Genomic DNA, 18300 nt, shown 5'->3' with positions numbered 1-18300 from the left:
CGCTTACGGAACTGGAACTATTTCAAGGCACTTGAACACAGAAGAACCTTCTCTATTATCCACCTTAATAACACAGCATTCTCCACAGCAGCACCCATTCCTTTAAGAACACACTGTACGAACATGGATAACTACACAGTAATAACAGAATTTCTAAACCCAGAGGCGCAACATTGCGAGACGTCCGAGAACGCTTGCGAAGCACTCGGCATACCAGGGTTTGGGGTTTGAGAAGTTAATGAGAGAAGGGAAAAATTATTCCGTCGTGTTCATTTTCTTGTAATCTGAAGGCACCACTTAGAGTCGAGCCAATAAGTAACTGAACATGTTATTACTCCAACATGGTGAAAGTGACAAACTGTCACATTTTCACCAAAAACGACTTCACGTCTAAGGAGTGCCTTTGATTTGACAGCCTGCACATGCAGAGTTCTGCGTGAGACGACCGTTAGACCCGATAACGTGTTTCTGCGCACGAGCTTAGCTAGCCAAAGTCTCCATAACATCGCCTACAAGCGAGATTGAAGATTTCTATTAGAGAAGCAGTTTCTACATAAACTACCGGTCAAAAGTTTTAGAACACCTACTCATTCAAGGATTTAAAATGTTTTTTTTTTACAATTTCCAACATTGTAGAATGATAGGGAAGACATCAAAACTATGACATAACACATATGGAATCATGTAGTATATTTGAGATTCTTCAAATAGCTACCCTTTGCCTTGATGACAGCTTTGCACACTCTTGGCATTCTCTCAACCAGCTTCATGAGGTAGTCACCTGGAATGCATTTCAATTAACAGGTGTGCCTTCTTAAAAGTACATTTCTGGAATTTCTTTCCTTCTTAATGCTTTTGAGCCAATCAGTTGTATTGTGACAGAGTAAGGGGGTATACAGCAGATGGCCCTATTTGGTAAAAGACCATGTCCATATTATGGCAAGATCAGCTCAAATAAGCAAAGAGAAACGACAGTCCATCATTACTTTAAGACATGAAGGTCAGTCAATCCTGAACATTTCAAGAACTTTGAAGGTTTCATCAAGTGCAGCCGCAAAAACCATCAAGTGCTATGATTAAACTGGCTCTCATGAGGACCACCACAGGATTGGAAGACCCAGAGTTACCTCTGTTGCAGAGGATATGTTCATTAGAGTTACCAGCCTCAGAAATTGCAGCCCAAATAAACGCTTCACAGAGTTCAAGTAACAGACACATCTCAACATCAACTGTTCAGAGGAGACTGTGTGAATCAGGCCTTCAAGGTCCAATTGTTGCAAAGAAACCACTACTAAAGGACACCAATAATGATAAGAGATTTGCTTGGGCCAAGAAACATTAGCAATGGACGTTAGACCAGTGGAATTTTGTCCTTTGATCTGGAGTCCAAATTTGATATTTTTGGTGCCAACCGGCGTGTCTTTGTGAGACACGGTGTGGGTAAACGGATAATCTCTGCATGTGTATTTCCCACCAAAAAGCATGGAGGATGAGGTGTTATGGTGTGGGGGTGCTTTGCTGGTGACACTGTCTGTGATTTTATTTAGGATTCAAGTCACACTTAACCAGCATGGCTACCACAGCATTCTGCGGTGATACGCCATCCCATCTGGTCTGGGCTTAGTGGGACTCATTTGTTTTTCAACAGGACAATGACCCAACACACCTCCAGGCTCCTTAAGGGCTATTTTACCAAGAAGGTGAGTGATGGAGTGCTGCATCAGATGACCTGGCCTCCACAATCCCCCAACCTGAACCAAATTGAGATGGTTTTGGATGAGTCGGACCGCGGAATGAAGGAAAAGGAGCCAACAACTGCTCAGCATATGTGGGAACTCCTTCAAGACTGTGGGGAAAGCATTCCAAGTGAAGCTGTTTGAGAGAATGCCAAGAGTGTGCAAAGCTGTCATCAAGGCAAAGGGTGGCTATTTGAAGAATTTCAAATATAAAATATAATTTGATTTGTTTAACACTTTTTTTGGTTACTACATGATTCCATATGTGTTATTTAGTAGTTTTGATGTAAAAAATAAAGAAACTCTTGAATGAGTAGGTGTTCTAAAACTTTTGACCGGTAGTGTATCTTCATACTAAACCATCTTTGGTAATAATTAGGGAGCTGCAACATACAGTGTGAACAATGCTTTTATCCTGATTTCATGTGTGTCAGTCTGCATACCTCTATGCTGTAATCCCTTGTATAATCCATTTCCAAGATGCCAATCACTTTGCAGTGTAGCAGCAGCATCAACACAGCAGAGCTACGGTATGCATTAGGCTAACCCCCACCGTGCATCATTACAGCAGCACTAAACACTTATCCCTTCCCATGTATCATTACAACTGCGCTAAGCGCTAATCGCCACGTGCTTCTGCCTGGAAAGCAGCATAATTAACTAAGCAGTAGGATTAGCATTCCGAAGCTGACTTGGTGGTTTTGTTTCACATCAGGATTTGAGGTACATAGAAATCCTGTCTGTTTAGATCTAATGTTTCATGAGTGTGAGGCAATGGACAAGAAATAGCTTAACAATTATTTGTCTTTGAAAATGTGTTTCTTGAGGATCCCATTTCAACCGGAGGCTATTTTATATTGTCAACAAAGGTGTGGTGCATCCTGGGTCGAGTTCATTAGGGCACGCAACGGAAATGTTTTTTAAGTTTTGCTAGGGAATTTTAAAATGAAGTTTTCAGGTTGACCCACCCTATTTCAATGTCGACCGCATTATCTACCAAGGGAATTCTCTTCGATTATAATCACAGCCGTATATATTCCCCCCCAAGCAGACACATCGATGGCTCTGAACAAACTTTATTTGACTCTTTGCAAACTGGAATCCACATATCCTGAGGCTGCATTCATTGTAGCTGGGGATTTTAACAAGGCTAATCTGAAAACAAGACTCCCTAAATTGTATCAGCATATCGATTGCGCAACCAGGGCTGGCAAAACCTTGGATCATTGCTATTCTAACTTCCGCGACGCATATAAGGCCCTCTCCCGCTCTCCTTTCGGAAAAGCTGACCACGACTCCATTTTGTTGCTCCCTGCCTACAAACAGAAACTAAAACAAGAAGCTCCCGCGCTGAGGTCTGTTCAACGCTGGTCCGACCAATCTGATTCCACACTCCAAGACTGCTTCCATCACGTGGACTGGGATATGTTTCGTATTGCATCAGACAACAACATTGACGAATACGCTGATTCGGTGAGCGAGTTCATTAGAACGTGCGTTGAAGATGTCGTTCCCATAGCAACGATTAAAACATTCCCAAACCAGAAACCGTGGATTGATGGCAGCATTCGCGTGAAACTGAAAGCGCGAACCACTGCTTTTAATCAGGGCAAGGTGACCGGAAACATGACCGAATACAAACAGTGTAGCTATTCGCCCCGCAAGGCAATCAAACAAGCTAAGCGTCAATATAGAGACAAAGTAGAATCGCAATTCAACGGCTCAGACACAAGAGGTATGTGGCAGGGTCTACAGTCAATCACGGATTACAAAAAGAAAACCAGCTCAGTCACGGACCAGGATGCCTTGCTCCCAGGCAGACTAAATAACTTTTTTGCCCGCTTTGAGGACAATACAGTGCCACTGACACGGCCCGCAACCAAAACATGCGGACTCTCCTTCACTGCAGCCGAGGTGAGTAAAACATTTAAACGTGTTAACCCTCGCAAGGCTGCAGGCCCAGACGGCATCCCCAGCCGCGCCCCCAGAGTATGCACAGACCAGCTGGCTGGTGTGTTTACGGACATATTCAATCAATCCCTATCCCAGTCTGCTGTTCCCACATGCTTCAAGAGGGCCACCATTCCTGTTCCCAAGAAAGCTAAGGTAACTGAGCTAAACGACTACCGCCCCATAGCACTCACTTCCGTCATCATGAAGTGCTTTGAGAGACTAGTCAAGGACCATATCACCTCCACCCTACCTGACACCCTAGACCCACTCCAATTTGCTTACCGCCCAAATAGGTCCACAGACGATGCAATCTCAACCACACTGCACACTGCCCTAACCCATCTGGACAAGAGGAATACCTATGTGAGAATGCTGTTCATCGACTACAGCTCAGCATTTAACACCATAGTACCCTCCAAACTCGTCATCAAGCTCGAGACCCTGGGTCTCGACCCCGCCCTGTGCAACTGGGTACCCGACTTCCTGACGGGCCACCCCCAGGTGGTGAGGGTAGGTAACAACATCTCCACCCCGCTGATCCTCAACACTGGGGCCCCAAAGGGGGTGCGTTCTGAGCCCTCTCCTGTACTCCCTGTTCACCCACGACTGCGTGGCCACGCACGCCTCCAACTCAATCATCAAGTTTGCGGACGACACAACAGTGGTAGGCTTGATTACCAACAACGACGAGACGGCCTACAGGAGGTGAGGGCCCTCGGAGTGTGGTGTCAGGAAAATAACCTCACACTCAACGTCAACAAAACTAAGGAGATGATTGTGGACTTCAGGAAACAGCAGAGGGAACACCCCCCTATCCACATCGATGGAACAGCAGTGGAGAGGGTAGTAAGTTTTAAGTTCCTCGGCGTACACATCACAGACAAACTGAATTGGTCCACCCACACAGACAGCATCGTGAAGAAGGCGCAGCAGCGCCTCTTCAACCTCAGGAGGCTGAAGAAATTCGGCTTGTCACCAAAAGCGCACTCAAACTTCTACAGATGCACAATCGAGAGCATCCTGTCGGGCTGTAGCACCGCCTGGTACGGCAACTGCTCCGCCCACAACCGTAAGGCTCTCCAGAGGGTAGTGAGGTCCGTACAATGCATCACCGGGGGCAAACTACCTGCCCTCCAGGACACCTACACCACCCGATGTCACAGGAAGGCCATATAGATCATCAAGGACAACAACCACCCGAGCCACTGCCTGTTCACCCCGCTATCATCCAGAAGGCGAGGTCAGTACAGGTGCATCAAAGCTGGGGCCGAGAGACTGAAAAACAGCTTCTATCTCAAGGCCATCAGACTGTTAAACAGCCACCACTAACATTGAGTGGCTGCTGCCAACACACTGACTCAACTCCAGCCACTTTACTAATGGGAATTGATGTAAAATATATCACTAGCCACTTTAAACAATGCTACTTAATATAATGTTTACATACCCTACATGATTCGTCTCATATGTCTACGTACATACTGTACTCTATATCATCTACTGCATCTTTATGTAATACATGTATCACTAGCCACTTTAAACTATGCCACTTTGTTTACATACTCATCTCATATGTATATACTGTACTCGATACCATCTACTGCATCTTGCCTATGCCGTTCTGTACCATCACTCGTTCACATATCTTTATGTACATATTCTTTATCCCTTTACACTTGTGTGTATAAGGTAGTAGTTTTGGAATTGTTAGTTAGATTACTCGTTGGTTATTACTGCATTGTCGGAACTAGAAGCACAAGCATTTCGCTACACTCGCATTAACATCTGCTAACCATGTGTATGTGACAAATAAAATTTGATTTGATTTGTTTTCTTCCGTTTGGTGCCTAATGAACACACACCTGGTCTTTTGTATGCAAAACGTTACACCAGGGAGGTAAGACAAGATGATAAGGTTATGCAATCGAATACCATGTCATTATCATATGACCTTTGTGGTTACAATGTAACTTAGTGCAGCAATGGTAAACATAAACATTCTGATTCCATGGAAAAAGAATGTGAACTTCACTCTGGGACAGCTAAAGCAGTCATTTGAACTGCTCATGAATTCTTAAAAAATCTGCTACTCTGACATTATTTAAGTCATGCCCCCCTCCTTCCTTGACTTTTCCTAAATAAGTCTATATAACACACTGTCGTTGTTAGAATCCTAATACCACTAACATAGTGGTTTGCGAAAGTATTCACCCCATTACATTTTTCCTATTTTGTTGCCTTACAACCTGGAATTAAAATAGATTTTTGGGGGGTTTGTATCATTTGATTTACACAACATGCCTACCACTTTGAAGATGCAAAATATTTTTTATTGTGTAACAAACAAGAAATAATAATAAGAAATACTAAAATACAAAAAATTCAAAAATATTTAGCGCCATCCATCGTTCCTTCAATTCTGACCAGTTTCCCAGTCCCTGCCAATGAAAAACATCCCCACAGTATGATGCTGCCACCACTATGCTTCACTGTGGGATGGTGTTCTCGGGGTGATGAGACGTGTTGGGTTTGCACCAGACATAGCATTTTCCTTGATGGCCAAAAAGCTCAATTTTAGTCTCATCTGACCAGAGTATCTTCTTCCATATGTTTGGGGAGTCTCCCACATCCCTTTTGGGCGAACTCCAAACGTGTTTGCTTATTTTGTTCTATGAGCAATGGCTTTTTTTCTTGCCACTCTTCCGTAAACCATGCTCTGTGGAGTGTACGGCTTAAAGTGTTCCTATGGACAGATACTCCAATCTCCGCTGTGGAGCTTTGCAGCTCCTTCAGGGTTGTCGTTGCCTCTCTGATTAATGCCCTCCTTGCCTGATCCGTGAGTTTTGGTGGGTGGCCCTCACTTGGCAGGTTTGTTGTGGTGCCATATTCTTTCAATTTTTTTATAATGGATTTAATGGTGCTCCTTGATGTTCAAAGTTTCTGATAGTTTTTATAACCCAACCCTGATCTGTACTTTTCCACAACTTTGTCCCTGCCCTGTTTGGAGAGCTCCTGGGTCTTCATGGTGCCACTTGCTTGGTGGTGCCCATTGCTTAATTGTGTTGCAGACTCTGGGTCCTTTCAGAACAGGTGTGTACAGTCATGGCCAAAAGTTTTGAGAATGACACAAATATACATTTCCACAAAGTCTGCTGCCTCAGTTTGTATGATGGCAATTTGCATATACTCTATATTGTTGTGAAGAGTTATGAGATGAATTGCAATTAATTGCAAAGTCCCTCTTTGCCATGCAAATGAACTGAATCCCCCCAAAATAATTACACTGCATTTCAGCCCTGCCACAAAAGGACCAGCTGACATCATCTCAGTGATTCTCTCGTTAACACAGGTGTGAGTGTTGACGAGGACAAGGCTGGAGATCACTCTATCATGCTGATTGAGTTCGAATAACAGACTGGAAGCTTCAAAAGGATGGTGGTGCTTGGAATCATTGTTCTTCCTTAGTTACCTGCAAGGAAACACGTGCCATCGTCATTGCTTTGCACAGGCAAGGATATTGCTGCCAGGAAGATTGGACCTAAATCAACCATTTATCGGATCATCAAGAACTTCAAGGAGAGTGGTTCAATTGTTGTGAAGTAGGCTTCAGGGCGCCCAAGAAAGTCCAGCAAGCGCCAGGACCGTCTCCTAAAGGTGATTCAGCTGTGGGATCGGGGCACCACCAGTACAGAGCTTGCTCAGGAATGGCAGCAGTTAGGTGTGAGTGCATCTGCACACACAGTGAGGCAAAGACTTTTGGAGGATGGCCTGGTGTCAAGTTGGGCCGCAAAGTAGCCACTTCTCTCCAGGAACAACATCAGGGACAGACTGATATTCTGCGAAAGGTATAGGGATTGGACAGCTGAGGACTGAGGAATGGGCCAAAATACCAGCAACAGTGTGTGAACCTTGTGAAGACTTACAGAAAACGTTTGACCTCTCTCATTGCCAACAAATGGTATATAACAAAGTATTGAGATAAACTTTTGTTATTGACCAAATACTTATTTTCCACCATAATTTGCAAATAAATAAAAGGGCTCTCTAAGGTCAGGGCGTGACAGCACCAGATCTTATTTAGGAGCTTCATAGTATAGGGGGTGAATACATATGCACGCACCCTTTTTCCGTTATGTTCTTCTCCTTTGCCCCTCCTTCTCCCGACAGTAGGGCCTGGGCCACTCCTCCCAACAGTTGAAGGTGCGGTGCCCAGATGATAATCACCCCGTAAATTGCCTCGAGACTAAAGTATACCAAAACGAATTTCCATATAACATGTATACATATAACAACAAATTAAATAAATGATGGAAATATGATGCGGGAGAATGGGTGAGTTGATGAGCGAGGGGAAGCAAACGAATCCAAGCAGCCTTATCGGTCTACTTTGAGTACATGGTGAGAGCATGCGTAATTTACAATGCCAAGAAGATCAAGACGAGCGGATGCACATGTTGCATTAGCGTTGCTACAAACTCAGAATGAAAACGACATCTCACATGATTCGTCTTCTGACTCCGAGCCTCAGCCTGAACGTACTGTACACCTCCGAAGCCTAAAGCACAAAAAGCTAGAACTATGTGCACCCAGCAGGTGCCCGAGCCACCACCGAATGAAACGGTGAGACAGGAGAGAGGAAGGGACGGCACCGTTCGGCTAAAACAAGCCGGTGACAATGCTACGGGGACGATTATCGTCACAAAATGTCATCACTGAGAGAGCACACCCTCGAGCATTAAAACAACATCAGTAATGCACTCACCAGCTTTCCTTCTTTATGTGACATGCACATGCTCCAACTGATGCCATTGCGTTAAGACGCACACCATGTAAGCAAGACCTGACAATAATAGCATTTTATTACTACTGTCATATCGACACTTATATTCATTACAATGCCATTATTGCTTTTGTGCTGATGTAGCCTACCCCCATCACCCTCATACATGGGCAGAAAACCCCCAGGCTACTGAATAGGCTCCTTTCGGCTACTTTACGGTAGCCTACCATAGCTCCTATTTCCCAGTGCCAGTGGTGTTTACCTGTTGTAACCCGGCACTCCCTTGGAATGGCCCCCCCGGCGATCACCAGTCTCGTGACTGACGGCTCAGCTCCAGTTCCCTCCACCCTCTTTGTTCAGCTCACCGTTTCACTTCATTAGATAAGACACCTTCACGGTTGCACCGTTTTTGATGGCACAGAAATGGTTGTATCCCAAATGGAACCATATTGTAGTGCTTTTGACCAGAGGCCTATGGGTCAAACGTAGTGCACTAAATATGGAATAGGGTGCCATTTGGCGTCATCCCAGGTATTTCCTGAGAAATGGCATGTGAAATGGTGCGCAGTAATAATCTATGAATTACTTGTTTGTTTTTAAAACAGGCACCATTTGGTACCAGGTAATTTACCAGTTGTGTTAAATTGTTGTAACTAAGTACCAGAAAGTATGAATTAAAACAACATAGTTTCCTAGTAAATTCCATGTAAATACCAATGGAAATAATACTGTGTGACCTCCTACACAATGATGCTCCCCATTTTGTCCAATGAGTGGGCAGTTCCTTCTAAAAGAGGTGTGTGCTTTGGATAGAAGAAGTTCTGTCATGCATGTTTGTATATAGAAGTCACAGGCCTCGGAAGAAAGTGTGGAAAAATTTAAAACAATCCGTTGTTGAATAATGTACTAAGTTCCACCCTCCCATGCATCCATGCCACGGTGTTAAAGGATGTCATACATTCTCACCTGGCTGCACCCTTTAAAGGGCACATTTGGCATTCAAACAACAACAAAGCGATCACCTTACAGATGGCCCCTTTAAAGTTTTAGAAGCACCCCAGTAGATTATGAATGTTCAGACTCTGTTATAGCCACAGTAGCAGGAACACTCTATGCTATTTTGGATTGCTTGGCTGTTGGATAAGGTAGTAGCGAAATACTGACTGTCTATACCAATGAATCTCTTGGTTGTCCAGTGTAGAACCAGAATGAAAACAGACTGGTACCCAGACAAACCCTATGTACCCCAAACCCTATTCCCTTATATAGTGCACTACTTTTGACCAGTGCCCTAATTGCCATGGTCAAAAGTAGTGCACTATAAAGGGAAAAAGGTGCCATTTGGGATGTAGACCCTCTGCACATTCATTACTTCTTATACCATGGCCGTCAAACTCACATTTCTCTCCCCTCTTGCCATCCGCTCTACCCCTCTTCTCTCCTCCCCAGGTATACGAGCTGACTCAGGAGTTTTTCCAGAATGGGAAGCCTGTGTGTGCTGAAAGCCAGAACAGCGTTGGGGTGTTCACGAGGGACGTGGTGCGCAAGAAGATCACGCTGGACCCCGACGACTCGGAGAGCACCAAGAGACTCAAGCTGTCCATGCTCCAGCAGTACCTCAAGGTGTGTGTGTGTGTGTGTGTGTGTGTGTGTGTGTGTGTGTGTGTGTGTGTGTGTGTGTGTGTGTGTGTGTGTGTGTGTGTGTGTGTGTGTGTGTGATAGGGGTGTGTGTGTGATAGGGGTGTGTGTGTGATAGGGGTGTGTGTGTGAATGTGTAAGGGGGATGGGGTCCTCCTGAGAGACTATAAAAGATGCTAGAGCTCTAGTTAATGATTGGAATGCATTAACTACGCAAACATTATGCAAATCCAATAACGTTCCCTTCTAGGTATGTAAGATTGCTCTATGTGTTCCAAGAAAACCCGCTTTAAAAGTCGTTACGGAGGGCATTTCTTTCTATTTTTCCATATTAAATCAACAGTGCTGTATTCTGAATCACTCATCTCTGGAGAGAATTGGTGCACCTCTTATGGCCTCTCGCACAGTTCTGGTTCAAGCCAGTTCTTTATACGCAGATAATTGACTGAAGTAGCGCATGTGATGCTCCTGCTAGGTTTAGACTTGCACTCTCACGCAAGTCTCACACAATACAAGAGTGTGAGCATGCTTTATGACTCAACTGAACAAGCAGGTCAGGAAATCAAGTGTAAATAGGTGCGGCAGGTAGCCTAGTGGTTACAGCTTTGGGCCAGTAACCGAAAGGTTGCTGGATCGAATCCCCGAGCTGACAAGGTACAAATCTGTCGTTCTGCCTCTGAACAAGGCAGTTTTTTAAAATATATATTTTTATGTATTTATTATTATTTAATCAGGTAAGCTCATTTACAACTGCGACCTGGCCAAGATAAAGCAAAGCAGTGCGACACAACAACAACACAGAGTTGCACATAGAATAAACAAGCGTACAGTCAATAACACAATGGAGAAAAAAAAGGAAGTCTATATACAGTGTGTGCAAATGGCGAGAGTTAACCCCCGGTCGCTGAAGACGTGGATGTCGATTATTGCAGCTTAAATGCGGAAGACACATTTCAGTTGAATGCATTCAGTTGTACAACTGTAGGTATCCCCCTTTCCCAGAAACTCTGGCTAATGTTAGCTTTAGCTACATTATCTTGTTTATGTTAGCAATAGCTTCATTTAGCTTGGTAATGTTATTGCTCCATCCTTGCTCCTTGTAATTATACCCAATAACTCATTGGATTCAAATCCGTGTTGATCACTTAAAGGTCAGTTTGCTAATGAAATAGAAACACAGCGGACAACAAAACGGAAGCCCTTTATTACGCGTAGAGCCAGGGCATCCAGGAAAGACAACAACAATTTACCTCAGGAAATATAGCTATTGCAAGCCTTATTGTGTTTGTGTATTTATTCAGTTCGTTTCCTGGTCCACTGGCACTCAATTATTAGGGCTACATCCCAAATGGCACCTTATTACCAATGTAGTGCACTACCATTGACCAAAACCCTATGCACTATGTAGGGGATAATGTGCCACTTATGTCCAAAGTTTCCATTAGTGGCAGCCAAGGCCATGATTTAAGAGTTTTCCTCAGGGGAAACATTAGGCTCTGTTGTTGAGGCTCTAGTTAGGTAAACAAACTATTGGGTTCGTAGACTTGAGCTAAAAAATGATAACCCAAAGAAAGTTTAATAAGATGTCATGGCCAATAAATAGGCAATTCAACTAGGATTAAGTAGCGCTTTGGTAGAGGAGGTTAATTTGGCCTCAATTCAATAAGGAGTTTTAGCCATTCAAAGAGTAACAGAAAAAAAATCTACTTGAAACAAAATAGATACATTTGACCAGAATTGAACAGACTTGTTTGTCTGTGTTTCTATCTGATGCAGCCATCGTCTGGTTCCTCTTTAGGTTTCTTCCAACCACTGTTCTGCTACTTGCTCTCTGGGCTTCTAGGCTGGGTTATTAAAAAGAGCTTCAATACATTTGACTGATTGATGGATTGATTGATTGATTGATTGATTGGAAAGAGGTGGAGAGTTGTGAGAGCAGCTAATAAAGGAGCTCAATTTGATCTGAGTCAAACTAACTTTGTTTGTTTGTATGTGTGTTGTCCTTCAGGTGGAGAGTTGTGAGAGCTCGTCCCCCAGCATGGACGAGGTCTCGCTGAGTGAGTTCGGCGAGTGGACGGAGATCCCAGGGGCCCACCACGTCATCCCGGGAGGCTTCATGAAGATCGTGGACCTCTTGGCGCAGGACCTTCCGTCCCGCATGATGCGCCTGGGGAAACCCGTCCGCCGCGTCCACTGGAACTACTCCGCCCAGCAACAGGAGGAGATCGCTCACGGCGACAACAACAATCGGCACGACGACGGCGACCATAACGACGACCAACGTTGCCATGGTGAGCCCAACCCCAATCCGGGCCACGCGTACCCCATCAGCGTAGAGTGCGAGGACCTCGAGTCGCTCCCCGCCGACCACGTGATCGTAACCGCCTCGCTCGGCGTCCTCAAGAACCGCCATGAGGCGCTCTTCTCACCCTCGCTGCCCGAGGACAAAGTCCTCGCCATCGAGAAGCTCGGCATCAGCACCACTGACAAGATTTTCCTGGAGTTCTCCGATCCCTTTTGGAGCCCCGAGTGCAACAGCATCCAGTTTGTGTGGGAGGACGAGGCGCAGCTGGAGCAGCCGGTCTACCCCGAGGAGCTGTGGTACCGTAAGATCTGCTCATTTGACGTGCTGTACCCGCCCGAGCGCTACGGCCACATGCTGAGCGGCTGGATCTGTGGCCAGGAGGCACTGCTCATGGAGCGCTGCGACGACGAGACAGTGGCCGAGACCTGCACCAAGCTGCTGAGACGCTTCACAGGTCAGTGTGCATGTCTGTGTGTTTGTCAGTGTGCATGTCTGTGTGTTTGTCATTGTGACATTGACATTCGTCCGTTGACTCTGTGTGTCTGTGTGTGAGTGAGTGATATACAGTAACAATGGGAGTTTTCTGAATCGAGCCAGCTTTTATACAAGTCTAGCACTAACTAGATTTCAGCTACTCAAGGTCTCCCCGAGCTGACAAGGTACCAATCTGTCATTCTGCCCCTGAACAAGGCAGTTAACCCACTGTTCCTAGGCCGTCATTGAAAAAATGAATTTGTTCTTAAACTGACTTGCCTAGTTAAATAAAGGTAACATTTTATTTGTATTTTTATGAATCAAATCATGTGTTCTTGATGGAGTGAGGACCACTGACCTAAATAACTCACTGAGATAGGCCATCATCAGCATTCCCTCACTGAGTATGAATCATGCTCTGTGCTTCAACTCATCAGTATTGGGAAGGAATACTTTTACACACACACACACACACACACACACACACACACACACACACACACACGCACACACACTGTTACGAGCACACTGTAACCTTGAGGGCTGAATGAGTGCAACAATACTGTGCTCCCAGTGAGTCACGGTGACCCATTGAAGAGTCAATCCACTTATTCAGCCCTAGTGCGCCTCTAGGTATACATTAAATACAGGAAATGAGATCATCATGTGATGTCATCATTCCAAGCCTTGAGGTATATGGCCTTTCCCAGAAGGGGGTTTGGGGGGGCTGATGCTGAATGAGTCACATAGACGTCTGGCAGAGTGATGGTGTTGAATACATGTGCATCCCATAACAACTGGCCCAGGGTCAGTTTTAGTCACTGTGATCTTAATAGGTGGAGTAAGGATTGGATGAAGAAATGCTGATCCCACAAAGTTGTTAAAGGAGTTGCCTGTGGGTCTGCATCCCAGACATACATGCAATATTCTCACAGAAGAGATGAGTGAGTCTCTGCCATAGCTGCTCGACTGTGTCAAGTTGTCTTTCACCCATGAACAGGCCCCTATTAAGAGTAATGGTGACGAAAAGAAACACAGCAAATTGAAAATGGCGGCAACTGTGGTTGAGACTCATGGGTCTTTTTTAAGAGAGAACCTGACAGAAAATCAATTGTTCGATTCGACATGAGACGGGAAAAATTGCTCTCTTACGTTAAGGACATATTAAGGTTCCCGCTCCCTGGAAAACACTGTAAATGATAGTGTAGACAAGACACACACAGTTGTCTTTGGGCTGCCCTACACCGTGAAGCAAATAATTACTATTGATCGAGATTAGCCTTGTGGCTCTGTACAGCTTCAGTATTTTTCATATTGACAGAGAAAATAGGTTAAGGGATATAAGAACGCTGTCCTGGTTTAAATAGTTCAGATAAAGGTGTGTGTGGAATGAACATTAAAGACTTTTGACAGGGTCACTATTACGCTATAGACGGGGTTGGTTGTTTAGCAGCAACACCGACGTGTGCCCTACTATGAAGCAAAACAGACAGGGTTGGCTTTGATTGTTGACAACATGTAATCTATATTTTGTCTCCAATGTTTATTGAAAACATAAAAGCGTTTTCACAATGAGCACTTGTTGTCTCTTAAATACATCGTTACAGTTGTCGGTTAGCTAGCTAGCGAATTTGATAGGTTGCCATTTGGGATGCATCCCATCTCACGGGTGGACAAAGCTCAGTGTTGTGGCTGACAGTAAGTGACTGTTGTCCTCCTTCGAGGACTAAGTTATCCTCTGGTCAAGCCAGTTAGCTGACAAACAGATCATTGGAGAGTCCAGTCTAGGCTTAGCATATGTCACCGACCCGGTTACCATCACTTAATGATGACGTCAGAGGCTTTCCTGGACACACACACGCACGCCTCACTAGGGCTACACAGTTACTCCTCCCTATACAGCCAAGCCAACGGACACAATAAACCATAAACCCTGTCTTCTGCTCTGAGCGATACTCGCTGCCTGCCCTCACACTGTTTACTTCCATAGGGAGTACCCCCCTCACGGAGACTCATTAACCCACACACTGACACACTCCCCTGATGTAGGTCACTTCGGTTTACTCCCCTACGAAGCAGATTCATTGCAGATGGACTAGAGTGTCTATGGCCTCTAAGAGGGACCGTAGCTGATTAGTACTGATACAGGAGATTGGATTGGATGTGTTGGAGGATCACCTATGTTAGATGGGTAGAGGATCACTCACCATGCATCGCCATTACCTTAGGAAACTTTAAATGGCTTATTTCCACCTGCGGAAGAGTTGTAAGTGTGTGTGTGCGTGTGTGCGCGCACCCGTGCCTGTGTGTGTGAGAGAGAGTGTGATGGTGTGTGTGGATGTAGATGTTTCAGTGTCCCCCCAAAGGGTTTATATTGGACTGACCATCCTCTCCATCCACCTCACTGTTCCTCCTTCTCTCCCTCCTTCAGGGAACCCCAACATTCCGAAGCCGAGGCGGATCCTGCGCTCGTCGTGGGGCAGTAACCCTTACATCCGGGGCTCCTACTCCTTCACCCGGGTGGGCTCCAGTGGGGGTGACGTGGAGAAGCTAGCCATGCCCCTGCCTTACACCAAGAGCACCAAGGCTCCGGTAAGAACCGCTTCTGGATCTTTCGAAATGGAAGTAGTTGGATATTGGAATGCATTTGAAAATACACTTGGGAAGTATTGGCTTGTATTTGAAAATACGTATACAGGTATTTAAATACTCCATGCATTTTAACCCAGGTCTGTTTGGTCCTAGGGCTATTTGAAATATAGTTGTGTATATTTCTAGGAAGTTATTTGCAAATACTTAAAAATTTGGCCACATTATTTGAAAACAGTCCAACAGAAAATAAGTATTTAAATAACACGTACTTAAATATGCATGTATTTGAACCCAGACTGGATGTAGTGTATCAGCTGGGTCGTGTTAATTAGGACACACCGTAGCGAGACGTTTCAAAACATTGTACTGTACAATGGAATGGAAAAACGAGCGTTTTTATTGAACAAGTTCAGTTAGTACCTCCCTGTTTCACTCAGTTTCAAAACGTTTTCTACTTACTGAAACATGACTCTGATTAGCTAAGGTGCTGTGAAAAGTAAGGAGCAATGTGTTAACCACGGTGGGTTATAGGGTGAAAGGCCTTCCCCAATGGCTAAGTGGTGTGAAGCGTAATGAGAATGTATTTACTTTCATTGGTCTCTGGAGGCGTGATGCTTCTTTTCAGCCACGCAAGGAACTCGTAGCATGTTGTCAGTGTGCCTGTGTTATCACTATGCCACCTAGTAAGGCAGTAAGGGATGTGACGGTCACAGTGTTGGATCAATTATGAATCATGGGTCTTGGCCAGCACCTTAGCCCCTGAAACCTGACGCATGTGTCCTTATCTTAGTGTGTGTGTGTGTGGTTCTGTCTATATGTGTGTGTGCATGGCTACTGTGTGTGTGTGTGTGTGTGTGTAGCCACTTAAAGACTGTTAAAGGAGCAGCGTGACCTTCGAAAAATCCCCCTCCCGTCAAAAGAGTGACAGATCGTCACAAGCAGCCTTCTTACATATAGACAGATATGAGAGAGAGCCTAAAAGAGCTCCCCATGGCTGCATCTAAATGGCTCACTATTCCCTATATAGTGCACTACTTTTGCCCAGGGACCATAGTGCACTACCTTTGACTAGAGCCCTATGTAGAGTATGGGGGGGGGGGGGGGCATTTGGAATGTAGCCCCATGGCTCGGAGGCAGTAATAGGGTATGCATAACATATGTTGGGTCATGATGACTTTCACTGGTTTGTTAAGGTCTTGTCTTTTTTTTTTTCTCTCGCCCCTCCTCTCTTCTCCATCTCTGCCCTCTCCTCTATCCGCCTATCTCCTTCTCTATTGTATTCTTCTGTATGCCTCTTTATCCTCTCATTTTTTCAACCTCTCTCCTCCTTACCCTCTCAGCCTCTACAGGTGTTATTCGCCGGGGAAGCCACCCACCGGAAATACTATTCCACGACTCATGGTGCATTGCTGTCGGGACAGAGAGAGGCCACTCGTCTTACAGAGCTGTACCAGGACTTGCACAAAGAAACCACAAAGCCTAACATGTAAAAACGACTAATGAACCACTGACTAGTGAAAAAAAAAAAATTATAAACAACTTGTGTTTTATGATTTCTATATTTTATTTTATTTTTAGATTAAGTTATGCATGTAAACCAATAGTAGGGGCATTAACGATTATAATGATGATAATGATGAATACAGTTTTTACTGTATTGTAGATATATAGAGAGGGAGAGCGTGGTAGATTTGACCACTTCTATGAGATGTACTGTAAAAAGGCTGCAAAGGGTGCTGTCATCTCTTGTCCATCAATCTGTTGTTTAAAAATATATATATAATAACACGTCTATAATTTAACTGTTTTTTTTGTAAGTGCCTTCTTTATTTAATGTCATGTTATTGAAAACAAACAAAAAAATGATGGCAAGAATGAATAAACTTGTATATTAATGTGAGAAACGGTCGTGTTTCATTGTAATGCCATTTGAATGTGTCCCAGACGGTTCCTGCCGAGGACAGACATTGGCAGACGCTGACACTGTGTTCCTTAACTCGACCAATCATAGGCGAAGACACTGAAGCCCACTGTGTAACTGTGCCAAGGTAGCAGATGGCAGTGGAGCCTCAGTCAAGTCTTCACGCCTCTCAGATGTGTTATTATGTGTGTTTGTTCTTTCCTTGTGTGTGAAATGAAACGACGTGTTGTTGTGCGTGCTACATCAGGTGTTTGCCGTTGCAAAGCAATATTGGCTCAGTTAGCAGAACTAGATCTGAGGGATGCAATGCAACGAAACTGCTTCAGTTCCAATAGCTTATTTACATGTGCAGGGATACTGGAGTGATGGAGGTATATACGTATAGGGGTAAGGTGACTAGTCAACAGGATATTAGATCAACCAGAGTAGCAGCAGCTTACATGTGAGCGGGTGTGTAGAGTCAGTATAAATGTATGTGCATATTATGTGTGAGTGAGCAAATGATGGCGTGAGTGTTTGTGTGTGTGTGTTGGGGTGACAGTGTGTGTGAGTGTGTAGGGCCCTGTGAGTGTGCATAGAGACTATATACTGAAATAAAAGGTCTGTGTAGCTATTTATCAGTCGTATTGTTTGGGATAGAAGCTGTTCAAGAGCCTGTCGGTGTCAGAATTGGTGCACCGGTACCTCTTGCTATGCAACAGAGAAAATAGTCTATGGCTTGGGTGGTTGTGGTCTTTGATGATTTTCTGGGCCTTCTTTTCACACCGCCTGATATAGAGGTTCTGGATGGCAGGCAGCTCGGCTCCTTTAAGTGATTTGGACTTGAAGCTGGCTACCTGCTCCACTGCCGCCCCGTCGATGTGGATGGGAGGGTGCAGTACCCTGTTTCCTGTAGTCCACG

At 44.7% G+C, this 18300-nt stretch overlaps 1 protein-coding gene across 1 annotated transcript in view; it reads left to right on the top strand.

Annotated features, from left to right (window-relative positions):
- The window catches only part of smox (spermine oxidase), a 28751-nt gene extending 11369 nt beyond the window's left edge, over window positions 1-17382 (top strand). Inside the window, exons 4-7 of the mRNA XM_021619123.3 lie at window positions 9919-10092; window positions 12116-12866; window positions 15318-15478; window positions 16819-17382. Of these exons, the coding sequence (XP_021474798.1) occupies window positions 9919-10092; window positions 12116-12866; window positions 15318-15478; window positions 16819-16968 (1236 nt within the window). The 3' untranslated portion in view covers window positions 16969-17382. The remainder of the gene's footprint in view (window positions 1-9918; window positions 10093-12115; window positions 12867-15317; window positions 15479-16818) is intronic.
- The last annotated feature ends 918 nt before the right edge of the window (window positions 17383-18300 follow it).

Source organism: Oncorhynchus mykiss, chromosome 10 (genome assembly GCF_057628025.1).
Source record: "Oncorhynchus mykiss isolate SJ-2025 chromosome 10, ASM5762802v1, whole genome shotgun sequence".
Lineage (NCBI taxonomy): Eukaryota > Metazoa > Chordata > Actinopteri > Salmoniformes > Salmonidae > Oncorhynchus > Oncorhynchus mykiss.
This window is presented reverse-complemented; position numbering and strand designations above follow the sequence as displayed.